The 15,384-nt window shown below is 40.1% G+C and overlaps 3 protein-coding genes across 6 annotated transcripts; 1 reads left to right on the top strand and 2 right to left on the bottom strand.

The window, feature by feature from the left end:
* Positions 1-86: 86 nt before the first annotated feature.
* LOC124184535 lies at positions 87-14,205 on the top strand. Of its 2 annotated transcripts, none has more exons than XM_046574341.1 (12): positions 87-1,641; positions 1,899-2,153; positions 2,242-2,450; positions 2,957-3,161; positions 3,235-3,505; positions 3,577-3,702; positions 5,328-5,539; positions 5,632-5,740; positions 5,935-6,116; positions 6,221-6,319; positions 6,391-6,563; positions 13,951-14,205. In XM_046574341.1, the coding sequence occupies exons 1-12, from the start codon at positions 1,542-1,544 to the stop codon at positions 13,960-13,962; spliced, it is 1,953 nt and encodes a 650-aa protein (XP_046430297.1). In that variant the 5' UTR covers positions 87-1,541; the 3' UTR covers positions 13,963-14,205. The 2 variants fall into 2 exon arrangements, with proteins under 2 accessions (XP_046430297.1, XP_046430296.1); XM_046574340.1 differs by lacking the exon at positions 13,951-14,205 and adding an exon at positions 6,813-7,165.
* On the bottom strand, positions 7,313-10,744 carry LOC124184533 (tetratricopeptide repeat protein 27). 2 transcript variants are annotated; one of them, XM_046574335.1, is made up of 8 exons: positions 10,519-10,743; positions 9,552-10,410; positions 9,266-9,332; positions 8,842-9,174; positions 8,528-8,701; positions 8,241-8,393; positions 8,004-8,165; positions 7,313-7,913 (listed from the first exon to the last, which is right to left on the bottom strand). In XM_046574335.1, the coding sequence occupies exons 1-8, from the start codon at positions 10,589-10,591 to the stop codon at positions 7,320-7,322; spliced, it is 2,415 nt and encodes an 804-aa protein (XP_046430291.1). In that variant the 5' UTR covers positions 10,592-10,743; the 3' UTR covers positions 7,313-7,319. The 2 variants fall into 2 exon arrangements, with proteins under 2 accessions (XP_046430291.1, XP_046430292.1); XM_046574336.1 differs by lacking the exon at positions 8,842-9,174 and having other exon boundaries at positions 10,519-10,744.
* On the bottom strand, positions 11,060-14,852 carry LOC124184536 (DNA helicase MCM9-like). Of its 2 annotated transcripts, XM_046574342.1 has the most exons (11): positions 14,668-14,852; positions 14,248-14,389; positions 13,917-14,078; positions 13,596-13,721; positions 13,411-13,517; positions 13,076-13,292; positions 12,930-13,005; positions 12,141-12,678; positions 11,839-12,048; positions 11,381-11,547; positions 11,060-11,236 (listed from the first exon to the last, which is right to left on the bottom strand). In XM_046574342.1, the coding sequence occupies exons 1-11, from the start codon at positions 14,760-14,762 to the stop codon at positions 11,184-11,186; spliced, it is 1,893 nt and encodes a 630-aa protein (XP_046430298.1). In that variant the 5' UTR covers positions 14,763-14,852; the 3' UTR covers positions 11,060-11,183. The 2 variants fall into 2 exon arrangements, with proteins under 2 accessions (XP_046430298.1, XP_046430299.1); XM_046574343.1 differs by lacking the exon at positions 14,668-14,852 and having other exon boundaries at positions 13,917-14,121; positions 14,182-14,260.
* Between the last annotated feature and the right edge of the window lie 532 nt (positions 14,853-15,384).

A 15,384-nucleotide genomic window follows, 5' to 3' on the forward strand; every position in this document is an offset into this window, starting at 1 on the left:
TTATATACAATTACGAAATTCACATACAGCATGTGGGTTTGTGCATGTGTGGCAGCGTGTCTGATGGTTATTCATACGTAGTAGTACACTGCAGTAGCTCGAAGCTGGCTAGAGAGAGAAACGTACCGTATTTTATTGTTAGTATAGTGTCGTTGGCATCACCACGCACGTGTTGCTATTTCTTTAGTGTCGGTTTTGCCGATCGAGGCAAATCCGAATGGCAGTGCCTACCATAGACGCGCATGATCCTCGAAGGCTGTATCAGGTTTCGCCCTTGAAGGGGTGCTTCGACCAATGACCAGTTCGCGGGTGGTTCGGTGCTTCGATATCAAACCGACCTTGTAAAAGTCGCATTTTTCATACACGTGAAGGCTTCATCGCAACTTCTAGGCGTCACCGCAATACGGTTGCTTATCGTTCGCACAACCCTTGGTGCTTGTTTGACAGTTGTCATCGATTCGCGACCTTGGACTAGGTGGTTTTAGTCAAGTTTTAGGAGACATTGAACGGATCGCGGGAAGTGTAGTATAATATTGGAATCGGAAGATTGTCGTAACTCCTAAAGCGCTTGAAATTGTGTCACGAAACTCTCGACTTGATACTTTGTACTGCAAAATAATCGGAGTTGATCCGTACGACGGGTCAATCTGGTATCTAGTACTAGTATCTGGTCGTGTAACTGAGCCTGATATATTTTGCGAAGAACAGAGCATTTGTGTTACACCCCAAGGACGGAAATATGGTGTGAAACGGGTAAAGATAACAAACACGTTGCGCTCAATGTTCCGTCTGTATAGCCACAGGTGTGACCGTATTATCGTTGCTTGTGAATCTGTTGTTATGGAAATTGACAGGAATTTTTTATGATTTGAATTACGGCGCGATCTTTTAATGGACTAACAACAACGAGAAATGACGTTGAACTCTCGAGGTTCAAGTCCTACTCTACGTGGGCATGCCGATGCAATGAAACAATCTGTTTATATTCATCCGGCGATGATTCGTCAACGCTAAAAACGTCATTTGCATATGTTGTGTGGCTATTTTTTGGGCGCGTGACGTATTCGTCGAGGCTCCACCCACAGAAACTCATGAATTGATGATGTATCCGTATCAGGCACGCTGTGATCAGTCAAATGATTGTTGCGTTTCGTAAGAGAACAACTTCACATACACCATATGGTACCGGGAATAAAAATTTGCGTTTTCGCAAGTTGCACGATTCTACTCACAATGCCTCACGTTAAGAGAAAGCCGTGTTTACCGGACAAATCGCGATAAAATAAACCACAGGTGTTACACGAGTGATACGATCAGCGCTCCGATGGTCAGCCTAACGATTTGCCGATTAATTGTAGAATTATCGAACGTGGCATCCCAGTTAATTAACGGGAATCAACGACGCGTACGTTGATCGTGTTTTCAACAACAGGACAACATTTTTCCACCCAATTAACGCCACATGCCTAGAGTAGACCGATAAGCTAATACGATAAATACGCGGACAAGGTGAGTAGCCAGATCCAATCCGATCAAGCAGGATGAATGCGGTAGCCGTGATTTTCGGAGTTGCTGCCATTCTGGCCAGTGGTACTTCCTCTCCGACGAAGAGGGACACCGAGACAGCGACCAATGAGCAAGGTGAGTACCGCATTCAGACGAAAGCACACCGTCGCACTCACCATATGCTACTTGCAACGATGAAGAAAGACTTGAAACACATCCGGTGAAGTTAACCGGTTTATTCTGGACTCAGAATCGCCGCTTTAACGTGCACGGTTAAAGTTTCATTGCTCGCTACCACTTATTACCATTAACGCACAGCAGGAAATATGTGGACTGGTGTCGTTGGTCGCGAAAATAGTCAAACGAAATGGAATTTAGTGCTAATTTTGCAGAGTTCGAGGCCTCGCACGTAGGCCTGATCATATCGCCGATACTCTCGACCAGCGAAATTCGAGAGATCGAGGTCTACTGGAGTCACAGCTGTTTCCGGTCCGGAGATACAATCGCTCTCTACACGGAGGAGCCTTCGACCAATTCTACGCCAATTTACAGCTTCCAGCCAACCGCTTCCAGCGGCATCAGGCAGACTGGAATTGATGCCGAATTCGTACCAAGCTCCAGTCTGACGTTTGAGAGACAATGCCTAGGTGGGATTTCTCATTTTACTTCTGCGAGCACCGAGCCTTCGTCAATTCAATTCTCAAGCGCGTCTTTGAATGTCTATGTCTGCGACAGGATACCACGTCGCTTGGCTACGCGACGATTCGATAATGAAGACCAACTGCTTGGAGACTCGACCAAACTGGATGGCCGACCGGAAGGAAGCTTTGGGCTCGAAGAGATTCCGCGACATTTTTCTACCGGGCACTCACAATTCAGGCTCATACTCGATTGTCGAAGAACCAACCTCCGAAAATATAGTGTCCAAATACATCATCTGTCAGGTGACAAGTGAACTGTTTAAGAATAAACTTCTTTGGCCTCATAGACCACTGTGCAACTGTAAAAGCCACAGTGTCGCGTAACTGTTAGGTACATGAATGACCAAACCGGATTGCTGAAGGTAGAGACCGCGTACAACGTTGCGTTTGCGAGACTTCACACTTTACGTGCTCAAAGCGGAAACGTTCGGAACATCAGCATAACTCCTTTACAGGCTTAAAATCTGTTGACGGTATACTTAAGAAACCAGTTGAGAAATATTTTCTCGCACTTGTCGCAATAGCGGAGAACGAATTTTTGGGAAAAAGTACCGTAATATCAATCAGTCTGTGCAAAACACCAATGAAATGTAATCCACGATGTCTTCGTGCCTGATGAATTTCATTTTACATGAAATATAGGTATATATAATTTGGCGGATTGCTTTTTTCAGACAGTTAACCGCAGTAAAAATCACTCCTAGCCAATAAACACCTTTGCAACAATCGAATGATACTTGATTTTCCAGGACGAGGATATCTTGGCGCAACTCATATATGGGGTTCGGTACCTTGACATCAGGGCGGGATATTACAGCTCCTCAGATCCGGTCTGGTGGGTTAATCACGGACTGTTCAAGGTTGTCGAGATGCAGGAAGTGATCGATGACGTTAAAACGTTCCTCGACAATACCGAGGAAATCGTAATATTTGACGTACAAGAATTTCCTGTCGGTGAGTGAAAAAGAACCTTCGAAATAACAGAAACTTTCCCGTCACGAAGCTACCGTTTTTCCTTCGGTTCAAGGTTTCGGTACCGACTTGACGATACACGCAAAGCTGGTAGCTTATCTCGAAGAACAATTTGCCGACTACCTTTTGCCGAAGAGTTACGGATGGTCGACGTCGCTCGAGACCATTTGGGCTTCCGGAAAGCGGCTGATTATCGGCTACGACGAGAGTAGCGTCGTTCCTTTGTACGACTCAATTTGGCCCTGTGTCACCCAACAGTGGGGCGATGTCAGAACCATATCCGATCTTTACACATATCTGAGCGGAATCGAGTCGGCCGCGCTGAGGTAGGTACGAAGTGACCTTATTCGATCCTTTGCGTCCACCTCGCTCCTCAACTCGATCTCTGCTTCTCTAGCTCCAGTGCGGTAAACCCAAGATCAGCCATGGCGGAGTTGACTCCAAACACCTGGGACATCTTACTCGATCGACTCGGAGGACTGCGCAAAATGGCGGATGACGTTAACGTGAACGTGACGACATGGTACAACACCCAGTTTCAGGACAGCGCCAATATCGTCGCCGTCGATTTTTTCAAGGGTACCGGAATCGTCGAAGTGGCCATCGAGTGGACCGACAAACGGGTTTCCGACGCCTCGTCTTCCCTCTACACTTGCACGGCGAAATAGTCGAATAAGAGATTCGGAAACCGAGCGTGCCTTTATCAAACATAGCGCGTTATTGAACGTCGGATCATTAGAGTGTTTTGCGTGATCTTTGGCCACTTATCGCGTGACTGTAGGAGATAAAATCAGCGTCAAGTGACTACGTATACCTATGTTCGATTGGTATCGGTACACAGATACGACAGTCTATCTACAGTTTTATTCAACTTATCTGCATGTTTGTTTATTGATGCACGATACATACACGTCTAGTCATAAACAGGCGATTAATGTTTACATGCTCGCATATAAATTTATGTATTATAGGCTTATGTACGAATATTGTTTGCGTTGTTCACCAGTCTTACGGCAGTCACCCTGAATTTCACCTTTCACCTATCAAGTGATAACTTTTATTTTCCACGCAAATTAGCACGTTCCCTAGAAAATAATATTCTGCACAGACACTGCTGTTCAATAAACATATTTAAAAAGTCTACAATTTTAATTCGCGCCAACTATATATCTCGCTCTTGTGTCACTCGACCTTGACTGTTCCCTATGCAATGCTCGACGCATTTTCAACATTTTGCGAAAGTTTCCCACATAGCATGTAATGTAACCGTGAGTGTTACGACATCGGATGTTCATGATACGATGGTTGAAAATAATAGCAACGAACAACAAAACGTCGCAGATTACACTCCGCATACACGTTTTTGGTACACTTCAAACGTCACATTGAGTTATATCCGCTCGTGAATATCGCGTGGCGGTAGTTCCAAGCCGACCTGGATAGACGGCCGAGATTTTTTTTTCCCCCTATTAATTGCAGATTTTTATTTCTGACGATGACGTTCCCATTTCCGCCGGAAAGGAGAATAACACCAGGTTTGTGACCAAGGTGATCACGAAAAGCGAAATTATCCAGAAATCATTCTTGCCGAACGATGGGTTTGAAAAGCTAGACGCGTATGCTATCCCATCTACTCGCGATCGAAACGCAGTCCTGAATTTTACTCCAACGTGATGTAACTAGTCGCACCAGATGCATAATTAAATTGAAGCTGTTCGAATAGAGGCAATAATTTCCATCCAAGTTGTTATAAACATTAGGCCACTCGTGTGAAATGGTGAAATAAATCATTGATATCAAACTTTTTAAATTTGTTTTTGTGCAGTTGTCACTTCGTTTGTAAAAATTTCACGAAATTCCGCAGACAAATATTTTCACAGATGGATCGTACCTTGTTTGTATTATTTTATTTTTGCATAGTGATCCTCGGTGCAGAACCAATTTTTTCGCAGTATCCAAACAATGGATTGGAATTGGAAAATACGTTGTTTTGCGCGGATAAAAAAAAGTGCGCGACGGTTGATCAGTGCCCAGAAATCTTGTCCCTAATGAATCGGAGAGCACTTCCGGTTCACAGGTAACCGTTGAATCGACTATACCTCGTGTATCGGGGTAAACTTCATTAAAATATATAATTTTATACCGTAGGTTTCGGCACCTTGTTTGTGGCTATGTAGGATCTCACCCGAAAGTCTGCTGCGACGTGTTAACGAGTCAGCCAACACCGACGTCGACGGCATTGGGATTCCGGGGAGACGGTCTGCCCTTCAATAAAAATACAGGCTGCGGAAAGAGTTTGATTCGAAGCAACATGGAGACTCTGGGAACGTTTCCTTTCGTAGCAAGAATCGGCTTCATAAGTAAAGATAATACTCTCTTTGTCACGGTTACGAAACAGTCCAAATAATAATTTTCTCAAAAACTGAAAATGTGTGTTCTGATTCAATCACAGACGTAGACAACGGACGCACGAAATATCCTTGCAGCGGTGTGATTGTGAACGAAAGGACTGTTCTTACAACTGGTACTTGCGCGCTGGCTACTTCCAATAGCTACAAACTGTAAGCTTGACAGATTAATATTCTTTATAAATTATGTGGTGGGAAGTTATGTTTGAATTTTTTTTTCTTCAAACTGTCGGCATATTCATACAGATCATTTAATTCATTCAGAGGCTTCGAGTAAACTTGAGAATTTGCCGAAAAAAATAGATTGTTGAGCTATTTATGTTGAGATGTGCGTCTATTTATTTCAGTCAAACTGTACTCTTGGGAGAATTCGACGAGGCCGATAACCCGGATTGTAATTCGCTGTTTTGTGGACTGCCGACTCAAGAGTATAACATTTCCTATGTCGTCAAGCATCCGGAGTTTAGATCCGAGACTTTTGAAAATAATATAGCATTGATCCGTCTTCAAACGCCAATTGACTTTACCGGTAGGTATTCCACGCAAGTGAAAATGATTAATACCTTTGATCCCCTTATTCCCATCAAGATATAATAACGTACAATTTTGTATAATTTGGTTTACCGACGTTAGTCACTGCGCAGTCAATTTGTCTCTTGGAAAGCGAAAACTACAATTTGGTAGGCAAGATGCCGGTATTAGTCGGCTGGGGTAAAATATCAAGTCAGAAAGGTGCGTATAACAAGCTTTGAATAAATAACAAATCGCGTCTTTGCGGTGAATATTTTTTTTTACACCCACAGAAAAACCAACTCAACAACAATGGTTGGAAACAAAAATTTTGCCGAAACAAGATTGTTCAACGTTCATGAATCGTGGTTTTTCCGTCGAACTATGTGCCGGAAGTGCGAAAGAACCCTGTTCCGGTTTCAGCGGAAGCCCCCTGGTATTGAAATACGGGGACACTTATACTCTGGTAATTATTATACCTATTGACATTGAAGTAAATTATCTTTTGTTCGAATTAAAGCATCCGGTTGAAACTCGAGTATGTAATCTGTTCGAATCAATTCGGTGCGATTCTCGATCGCGATTTCATACATCTATAGCGATGCAGATATTAATACGTACAATCATTGAACACAGCATTTTCGTAATTCTACCTTCAGGCACGTATATGTAACATCATACGTAACATTACGCGTCAACGTTATCGTCGTTTCAGGTTGGCATCCTGTCGTACGGATCGGATTGCGAAATTAATTCAAATTCACCGTCTGCGTATGTAAGCGTTGCAAAATACGCCGACTGGATTCTCACCAATTCTTAAATATATATATATATATATACATTCAAACTAAAAAGAAGGTAAATTTGAGCCCTTCTTATTTCCTCAATAGAATTTTTTTTACAATCTTACAAAATAGTAAGAAGTAAACGTCATTAATAAAATACTGCAAAATTATATCAAACTGATTTTGTCCGACATCCCATTTAGTTCTAGTCAGCAGCTTTGAATTTCTGGTGTCAAAGTATACCTGACACGGCAGCTACTTGGTAGTGTAGAGGAATTTCAATTATCACAAGTGGCTTATGTGAGAGTATCATGGAATCATTTTCGTAAAGTGTATCCTGCACGTTGTCCAGTAAACGATTAAGCTTAATTCAAGTTTCAGTATTTGATAACAGTCAAGTAAATGAATAGACGCCGGAAATAACAGTTGATTATTTTCTAAAGAACTATATTCTGCGAAACATAATTGGAATCAACATTTATTTTTCTCAACTCATCCAAGATTTTGGTCAAGTAGGCTTCGATATTTGCCAATGATTCGTCGATGTCCTTTTGGCCAATCCAATCCTGATCCTTGACTTTCCTCACGACGCCTTGTAGCGACAATTTCGCGCTACCCAGCATCGCTCTTCTTTGTAGCGGTGATCCAGATTCTGCACACTTCAAGTATGACTCTGCCAAATCGGCGCATAAATTAAGCACGTCTTTCGTCGCTTCTACCTCCTTGAACCATTTCGGATTGGCAACAGCGGTACGATGCGCTCTCTGCAAGTATTGAGCCGCTTTCTGATAATCCATTTCCGTATTCTTTGTCGCCGTCAGCTCGGCGTACATCTGCCAAATCGAAGCATTATTCGGCACTGCCGCAGTCAAATGTCCAAATAGTTCCAAGGCTTTCTGGAGTAGTCTACTAGCAGGATTACCATCGGCATCTGTTATATCCGTGATAATTGCCTTGGTAAGAATTTTCAAAATTTGTACGTCAGTGTGATGAGCTTTCAGCTCGAGAATACGGTGGTAACACCGAATCACCTGCAAAAGGAGAATCAAATTTTTCGTACGATTTGACTGAATTTTTTTTATCATTACTGTTCTCGCCCGAAAAGCCTCGATTCTTCTTACCTCCGAGAAATGACCCAAGTCAATACTAACTACCATTAGATTGTCCCACACTTCCCACCTATCGAAGTTGCATTTGACCGCATCTTGAAGGGATCGCCAAGCTCGGGGTTTGTCTCCGAGCTTGATATACGCCTTCGCCAAGTTGTTCCACGCCTCGAAATTCTAGTAAGTAAAAAGAATGATTGAATAAACAAGTTTCACCAATATTGCATTCATTTTGCCGATAGATGTACTGACCATTTGCTCTAGAGCACAATAATGACGGTATGCATTAGCTGCCAATTTCCAATCTTCAATTTGCAATGCAGCAAATCCAAGCCTAATCCATATATTCTCTTGAATATTATTCAATTCCACAGACAATTTCAAATGCGGTACTGCCTCTGTGTACTGTAAGAATTGTAAATTCATTGTTACACTGAATGTTTGAATTTGTCTTCAAGATTGATTAAAACCAATTGCATTAGATACGATCTTTGATACATGAGATAAAAATTTGATTAGCGCTATCTCAGTAAACTTACATTTTGTTTTGAATAATAATGCAGGCCCCAGTGCCTTTGGGCACGGCTGCTCTTTTCACCAGATAATTTCCATGCAGTTTCATAACATTTTGTATCCTGCGTTGAATCACCTAAGAGACACCAAAGTTTTACTGTTGGCTTCTTATCGATTTCTTGTTGAATTATTTCTGCAGCCTGAAAGAGTTAGATGAAATGATATCACAATATCATAGCTAGTCATGAGTAGATGTTGATAGTTCTGAGCAAATGTCGCATGGTACTTGATCTCAATCAGTTGGAGATTAAAAAAATTGATTTTATAGAAATTTGCGCACCTTGTGTCTCAATTCTAATATAGTGTAGCACACAATTACGCTTTCCCAGAGTCGGAGATGCAAGTTCAGCTCAAGAGCGCTCTTGACCATGCCTAGATTAAGCATCAGATCAGCCAAGGTTTGTCTAACTTCCCAGACAGGTTTCATGCCACTGGCGAAAAATATATCCATACGATGGGAGACTAATGGCTTTGAAGAATTCAATTGCTCAATCAGATACTCTGTCTGTGACATAGATCTTTCAACGGTTCTTTTGTGATTCGATTCCAATATACAACGCTGACACAAAGATGACATTCTTAATGGCCAGTTACTCGAATTCTCTATAACATTCTGATACAAATGTCACATAATTAGATTATCTGTAAAATAAATTGAAATCAAGACTGGATTCCTAAATCAATTCATAAACATCAATTCTCACAATTAGGTATGGTACAACCTCTTCGTCAGCAAGTTTGTCTTTCGGTTGGGATTTTTGAATCTGAAAACTGCAAAAAATGAAAATTAAATGATATTAATTTCCTGGTGTAATTTATTACTGATGTATGTACGAAAAATTTCAATTCAACGAATACTAGTGTACGATTAATTAATGGAATTAAACTTATGGAATTAAATATTTGCATAGATGTCGACGCATTTTCCCACAACAATTCTATAACCAACTTCTGATGATGAGGTGAAATTTAAATATTTACCATACATACTATTTTGCTAAAACAACTGCTTCTTCCAAGGCACCCAGTTCAATAATTTCTGCAGCTTCAGAATATTCTACTCGTTCCAATCGCAAGTCATCTTTTAGTTCAAGAGCAGTGGGCAAATCTTGACACTTTCTGTACGGGAAATTGTCTTTGTCCGTGGAAACTTTCAACATTAACTGAGCTTTCTCATCTTGTTGGTACTTGGTGCGTTTACCAAGCATGCCGACTAACTGCATGTTTAGTTTTGCCGAATGTTGAGCAATTTCCACGTGTTTTTCCATGTTCTGTATCCTTCTATGATACAAATAAAACTGCACAGCCTCGACATGGAACAACGTCCTGAGGTACTCATCACTCAAAATATCATCAGCAGAAATTTTTTCTACTAAATCCTCAGTTTCTTTGAATAAAGTTGCAGAAGCTTCTTCGAGAACAATTTGATGCAGTAAATTGGCTCTGAATAACCACCAAGCAGCAGTTCTGTGATGATTTTGTAATGTTTCATTAGAAAACAATATTTTCGATAGATACAACAGCTCAGGCTTCTTCACATTTTCATTGCATTCATCTTCGAGGTGCAAAAACTCCAATGCCTCCTCACGTTTGCCCAATAACCAATCAATGTCCAACGTATTTTCTGGGCCAGTGAAGTTAGTTTGGACAAAAAACAACAGCGAAGCTATCCCAACAGATAATAACTGAAACGTGCAGTTAGGATCATCGTTCACAGCGTCAAGTAGGGTTTTTACGAGATTATTATTATTGACAAACTTCTTGAGATAAGATGAACAGAATTTATTATTCAAGATTTGTTCATAATGTCCCATGTGGAATTCCTCAATACTGGGTAATGCCTGCGGGGCTGAAATATATTCAATTTGAGTGTAAGAAATTTGTGTTTGCTTTTTTGGGAACATGTGATATTTTCTTGCGCACAAATTTACATACGCAGAACAGACGTTAACCTTACCTGAGTCATCCAAAAAATTCGTGATGAGTTTTACCTCAGAATTTTTCAGGTCTTCAGTATGCATTTTCTCCATATTTACGTTCGAATTTAGAAAACACGCTTGTCACAAGCCATCAAGGAGTACGCATATGTTTTTCTGCTACTAAATACCCGTGCAACAAATATTACCGGACAAGTGGCAACAAATCGATACGGTAGTGTTGTCGTTAACCACGAATTATACGATACGCAATAGAGTGTAGTACGCTATACGGAAAATCTAACCATGTTCACAAGGTCGCGGTGTCGCAAGTCCACGCACAAATGGAGTAGTGAATTCTCGAAAGGATTGACGATCATTTGGTTGACAAATTGTTAGAGATTATTAGTTAGTTCGGTTCGTTTCATAGAATCAGCCAATGGTATAATGATTTTAGTTAACATTTACAAACATACGGGAAATCTAAAAACACCTGTAGTTCAACATCTTGAATGTCATAAATTATAGCAAAAATATATTTCTCTAGTACTTTTAATGTAAAAAATAAAAAACACAACAAGAATTAGGAATACAGCTTTGTGGATTTCTTTAACTCGCATTTGTACTGTAATTAACATTATTAATTAACAGTTCTTTTATTATTTATCAAATGCATGTTCATCTAATTAACCGTTGAAAATATTCATCACAGTTGAACACTCAGATGTCCCAAGTTGAGCTTGTCGAGGATATCAATCCCTAAAAATACAAATCACCTGTAGCACAGCGTATAACAGGTAAGTGTACGGTGTCTACGTGAACAAAATCTGAACAAGGTTGTACACCGTAAACCAAAATACGAAGTTAATTCCTTGACCTAGTGAACTTTGTCTATCTCGTTACCTTCTTTGCGATAATCGGCCATTGGATCTGCAGGAAAACGATGACCAGTAACAGTTGAGCTATAAGTAGAATTCATAGGACCGGTTCCCACCAATTGTGCAGCTACCAAAGCATCCATTAATTCTACTTGCGTACGGTACATCAGACGAGCATGACCCTCGGCTAACCTATTGTACATTAGAATTACTTGATAGTCCAATCATTACGGTGATGATGATGATGATGATAATGATAATAATAATTATTATTATAACGATAATTAGTCCCGCTATAGCCTTTCGGATATGTCTCCATAAGTGAGTAGCTTGTGCAAGGTGACGGAGGGCTGGCTTAGTGACCATCATTATGCGTAGTAGATCTCTATTATTTGTCAATATTTCAGGATGTAATGGCAAAACCTATGTGTGTGTTGTAATTATTAACAGTTAAATTTCTAACAAAAAGCTTAGATTAGTTACCTAACAAGGCTTTCTAAGAGTCGTACAGTTGTTCTTTCTGCTCTTCTTTCTGGATTCAACCTGTGGTATCGATAAGTGGCTCTAATTACTTCTGACGCCTCTGGACTTATCACAGGTTTGAGTGTATGTACCAAAGCGAAATAGTCCCTCACCGTTTCTTCTGTCCACAAGGTACCCGTTTCCAAAATATTCAGCTGTTTTTCCGGGCCACTAAAGTCATACACAATTGTCACCTTTGAAGACAAGTCACACTTCTAATAAGATCATACACACACAACCCTGTAGAAGCAAACCGATCTTACATGGTAATTTTTTTTTCTGACGATTCCTGAGCTGTTTTCAAAATATGAGTTGCTATCATCTCGTCCCATTCTACATTCCGATTATCTCTTAGAACCAAGATCAAATCAAATCGGGTTAGGAGAGCATCTCCTAAAGATGTTACAACTTGTTTTCCATCAATGCAGTGTCCTCCGATAGGATTAGTCGCCGCAATTACCGTACAGCGAGAATTCAGCGTGCTTACTAGCCCTGCTTTAGCTACTGATATTGTTTGCTGTTCCATCGCTTCGTGGATTGCTCCTTGATCGTGTGAACGCATTGAAGAAAATTCATCAATGCAACATACTCCACCGTCAGCTAATACTAATGCTCCACCTTCCAACTGCCAACCTCCCTCATCCTTGATCGCAGCAGCTGTTAGGCCAGCTGCAGTTGAACCGATACCAGTTGTTAACACAGAACGCAAGGCTAATCTAGCTGCGGTGCGGAGAAGCTGTGATTTGCTGGTTCCGGGATCGCCAATCAATAACAGGTGTGGTTCACCTCTGATTCGTGTACCTAATTTTGTAATATTATCGTGACATTCTTTTTTTTACATGGCAAATTGTTATTGAAAATGATGCGCTCATTGGTGTTTAATAGAGTCATGTCATGCAAACGTAATTTTCTTCGTGATTTGGTAGTTTTTATTGAACCAATAACGCGATAATTTGTCTACTGAATTTTTTGATAAAAATATTTTCATTATCATCAGACTTACTAGCCTGGCTGGTAATAGTGGTATTGGAAAATATTTCATATAACCTTACCAGAATCTTGAGACTTTGATACTCCACCAGCAAGCACAACTGCAAGTGCCTTTTTGACATTGTACATACCATAGATCTGGGAAAATAAACGTAGTCTCTGTAATTAAAATGCTTAGATCATGTGAGGGTGTAGATTCATTTTATACCTGAGGGCAAAGTGAGCCAAGTATGATATCTCTACCGACCAAAGGTTGCGCTTTGTGAGCTTCCCAATACCTGGCAAATATCTCTTTCGCTTCATTGGTGGAGAATTGAGCCTCGTTCATTTTACTGGAGACAGTAACGCTGTTTGCCATAATCACAGTGCTTGCTTCAGCTCGTTGACCTGGTGTTAACGAGCCCCATTGTCTTATCACTATTCCACTAAAATAATAGTTTAATGTTGGAAATAGTGCGAGAGCGTTGAAAAACAAGGTATTCGCTATTCAGAAACACAGATTGTTAACCGAGTTTTGAAACGTGAATCGATTCCACAAATTACCATATATCAACGTGATCTCCGGGTCTACATTTATCAACTAAGTCATCCAAAAGAATTATCCGAGTTCCGCTAACGTATGAAGCCCTTGTGTCAATCTGACATTTCTCCTAAGCATGGCAACAATCGAATTAGTAAAGTTCATACTAAATGTGATTAGTATATCTATCCACAATATCTAAATTTACCTGAATTTTCACTTCTTGGTAATCTGAACAATCGTTCTGTTGCAAAGTTGGATCTGTAAAGATGCTTCTTGAGTGACATGCATCGCATTCTTTGGTCTCCTTGAATTTCCTTCTTTCCCATTCTAACTGTTCAAAATCAAGGCAAAATTAACTCTATGTCTCACGTTGTCATAGTCTCACCATTGTAGATTATTTTGATCGAATGCTACAAAGTAATCAACGATAAGCGAGACAAAGAGTGTTTATCGATTGAATGCTATAGAATCACTATAAAATATAAAATGGACATTAATTAATATAATGAGCAGCAGAATTATTTACCTCTACAACGGTAACGTGTTTACATTTACGACAGGTGTACCTCTGACAGACTTTTAATACAGTAGGCTGCGATATTCGCACAGCGATTCCCGAGGTGGAAATTAACTCCCCAATTGGACTTTGGTTTACTTTTATTGGAAAAGATGTTATTCGTGTATGAATCTGCAATTTTAGTTGCATCTGTATTACAATCAAGTTTTATTTACATAGATAAATGATATAAAATATTTGTATCAATACCTTTCATTATTCATCTTTAATTAAAGTGATTAAACAGTATAAAAATGTATCCTCAGTTGGTATTAAGACATCGAATAAACGGTTTTTATACCTTCTGTTTTACTGTCAGTCCAGGGTTAAATAATTTTTCCTGCGCTGTTATAGCGGATTTATCGCAGAGCGGCAAATATTCTCGAGGGTTGTGTAAAAGTTTAGTGGCGAGTTGTTGATCTGTTTCAACCAGGGATAGAAAACTAAAAAACACAGGTGTATTAGATGGCCACGATTGAATTACTGTGAAGAATTACAGTGATGTGAGTATGTATATGCGTACGCCGCAGAAACCAAATTATCTCTAGACTTATAGGTTAAGGTCATTGACACAGCAATAATCGCCAGTCGAATTAAAGTTATTCAAAATTTGTTATTTACGTATTAGCTTGAATAAAAAAAAAATTCGAATGGCATTTGATTTAATTGTAGTGCTAGCTGTGCAAAATGTACTGCAAGAATGGTCAACAATGCACCGTACTTCACGTGTATCGAATAATGTTGATTTTCGTTAACGGCTTCAAGTATCTTCATCAAATCATCTTCGTGATGCTTTAAAAAGTATTTCTCAAGCATTTCGACTCCTTACAGAGTTATTTCAAATTGTCTTGGAAGCATTCGAATTGTTCGATCACAGTTCGTAGATGCAAGGATGTAAACACCATGAACGATGAAAACGGCCGAGTTGAGTCGGGATCCGCAAGAGGCGCTAGCAGCTAAACGCACGAACTTCAGATCGAAGCGATCGCCAAAAGTTGACGATCGGCGAAGTGTGCAGCAGTTCAGAAGGGTGGAAAACAGTTGAAAAAACTTGTGTGGAACAAAGTTGCTGACTAGATTGCTCCATTAATTCGCAAATTAACGAAGAACAATTGTCAATACTCACAATTGTTTGAGACAGATCTGAGATTCGCAATTAGACGAGAAACAAGAGACAAGAATCGGTCGAGGAGTTCTAGAAGGCAGGTGGCGTGTGAAAGTGTGGCAGTTTGCTGATCCCGATGTGCAGATTTTTCACTACAAAGCGCAAGTATGCATTATTTCTCAATATTTCTAAGACGTTTTACTTTATATTTTATGTCATGAAATGTGGCTTCGAATGTAGGTATATGCGTGTATTCTTGTTCATGTCGAATTTATGGACTTGTCCAAAAATTTACATTCATGGGTAACTTTTAAACAGATTTTAAAATATATA

Source organism: Neodiprion fabricii, chromosome 6, assembly GCF_021155785.1.
Source record: "Neodiprion fabricii isolate iyNeoFabr1 chromosome 6, iyNeoFabr1.1, whole genome shotgun sequence".
Taxonomy (NCBI): Eukaryota; Metazoa; Arthropoda; class Insecta; order Hymenoptera; family Diprionidae; genus Neodiprion; species Neodiprion fabricii.